Source organism: Galeopterus variegatus, unplaced genomic scaffold, assembly GCF_000696425.1.
Source record: "Galeopterus variegatus unplaced genomic scaffold, G_variegatus-3.0.2 Scaffold529, whole genome shotgun sequence".
Classification (NCBI taxonomy): Eukaryota; Metazoa; Chordata; class Mammalia; order Dermoptera; family Cynocephalidae; genus Galeopterus; species Galeopterus variegatus.
The window spans coordinates 148,216-150,620 of record NW_007726640.1 but is presented as its reverse complement, the minus strand read 5'-3'; the positions used below and the strand labels follow the sequence as shown (position 1 = coordinate 150,620).

Genomic DNA, 2,405 nt, shown 5'->3' with positions numbered 1-2,405 from the left:
CCCAGTGTTACGAGTGTTACGAATTCTTAGTTTAATGGGAACTCTTGCCTTTTTTTTTTTTTTATTAATGTCTCCTTTTTTTCCTTCCTTCTGAAGAATTTTTAAAAAAAAAAAATTTTTTTTGTGACCGGTAAGGGGATCGCAACCCTTGGCGTGGTGTCGCCTGCACCGCGCTCAGCCAGTGAGCGTACCGGCCATCCCTATATAGGATCCGAACCCGCGGCGGGAGCGCCGCTGCGCTCCCAGCGCCGCACTCTCCCGAGTGCGCCATGGGGTCGGCCCAAAGAATTTTTATTTAAAAACATTTTTACCTATTCATTTTTTTAGTTTGAAAAGTTTCAGAAAAGTTGTGAGAATAATACAATTAATACCCAGATACCCTGCACTAGATCCACCCATTTGCTCATTTACTTTCTATTTGTTTTTATGATTTTTTTGACTCAATCCTTTGAGAGCTGGTTTGACTGAACCTTCGTGACACGTGGCCTCTGAATACTTCAGTCTAAGGATCTCCTAAGAACAAGGCAGTCTGGTACAACACCACAATATAACCACGACATGGGAAATACAGCATTCATGCCACATATTTAACTAATATATTGACCACATTAAAAATATTCTCAATTGTTCCAGTAATGTCTCTTTATGGCTGTTTTTGTTTGTTTGCTTTTTAAAATCAGGGTCCAACCCAGATGACATATTCATTTATTTCATTGTCGTGTGTCTTTAGTCTCATGAATCGGGAACTATTCCCCAGTCTTATTTTTTCCATTCTTGACCCTGGTGTGTTTGAAGCGTTCAGGCAGAATGTCCTTCACTTTGGATTTGTCTGGTTGTTTCCTCCTGATTAAATTCATGCTAAGCGTTCTGGCAGAGTGTCACACAGGTAATGATGTGTCCTTCTTAGTGCGTCCCATTGGGAGGCACAGGATGTTAAATTTGGTCATATGGTTAAGCTGGTGTCCATAATTGTCTGTTTTTTACTTGTTCTTTATGCCTAGCTTTCCCTGCATCCTTTAAAAAACCTCCTTTCACTCTCAGCCCAACACTGTTACATCTCACCTTCCATGGCATTAAAATGTCTAACTTTTCTTTGATGCGCATATTTTCTTGTCATGTGATAACCTGGTGAATGTTGCCTCTTTCCCCAGCTACACTACGTGCTCTGTGGGGGCAGAGTCACGCCTTATGGCTTTTTCTCTCTGTGCCTCTCCTGCCACGGAGCAGCACAGCATTATATACGCAGTCAGTGCTCAGTCTCTCTGAAATCATTGACTAAGCCACCTCCTCCATCACATCTACCACTGTGCTCTGCAGTTTGGGGCTGGGTTCTAGTGGGACTGACAGTGTGGGATGGATTTCTTCATTTTAGATCGCCATGGGTGTGCCGCTGCATCGGCTGAAGGATATCCGGCTTCTGTATGGAGAATCGCCATGGGGGGTGACACCCATTTCTTTTGAAACCCCTTCGAACCCTCCCCTTGCTCGAGGCCACGTCATTGCGGCCAGAATCACCAGTGAAAACCCAGATGAGGCAAGTGTGGCCACCATCTCAAATCTCCCATGTGAGACAGACCCCGGACGTTAACCTTAGAGGGAATACACAGTTGTCCAGGCTTCTCAGCTTACAGATGAGGCAACTGAGGTGCCAGAAGGGCTGTGTCATGGATTATTGGATTATAGGATGTGTAGTGTGTGCCAGGCTCTGGCATATTTTTCACACATCTTGTTGCTCGCTTATGTGACAGCATTGCCACTGGGCATTGTAACCCTGCATTACAGCCTATGAGGTTGGGGTAACTTGCTTAATGCCTCAACCTGGGACCTGCTGAGGCCATGACCGAGCCCATTGGTGGACTCCAAAAACCATGCCCATGTTTGGGACAAGCTGCAAGGTTTAGAGCCTGGGTCCTTGGGTTTCTGGCCCCACACACTTTTTGCTGCAATATAGAGTCCCTTCGTGACTTGTTCTTACTTGTGTCTTAAAAAACAAACCAACTGGCAGCTATCACACTTTACGTGCTTACTGACTGTAGTGGTCTGTTTGTGTTGCTATAACAGAAATAACTGAGACTGGGTAATTTATAAAGAACAGAGTTTTATTTGGCTTACAATTCTGGGACAGCTGCTTCTGGCATGGGCCTCAGGCTGCTTCTACTCATGGCGGAAAGCGGCAGGTACAAGCAGATCACATGGCGAGAGGAAGCAAGAGAGGTGGGGGGGAGGTGCCAGGGTCTTTTAAACAACCAGCTCTTGCAGGAACTAATAGAGCAAGAACTCACTCATTAATCCCCCCACCTAGGGAGAGCATTAATCCATTCATGAGTGATCTGCCCCCATGACCCAAACAGCTTCCAACACTATCACATTGGGGATCAGATTTCCACATGAGTTTTGGGGGGACA

General features: G+C 45.4%; 1 protein-coding gene across 1 annotated transcript in view; it reads left to right on the top strand.

The window, feature by feature from the left end:
- The window catches only part of ACACB (acetyl-CoA carboxylase beta), a 121,416-nt gene that overhangs the window by 44,821 nt on the left and 74,190 nt on the right, over positions 1-2,405 (top strand). The window contains exon 11 of the mRNA XM_008569783.1: positions 1,373-1,534. Within this exon, the coding sequence (XP_008568005.1) occupies positions 1,373-1,534 (162 nt within the window). The remainder of the gene's footprint in view (positions 1-1,372; positions 1,535-2,405) is intronic.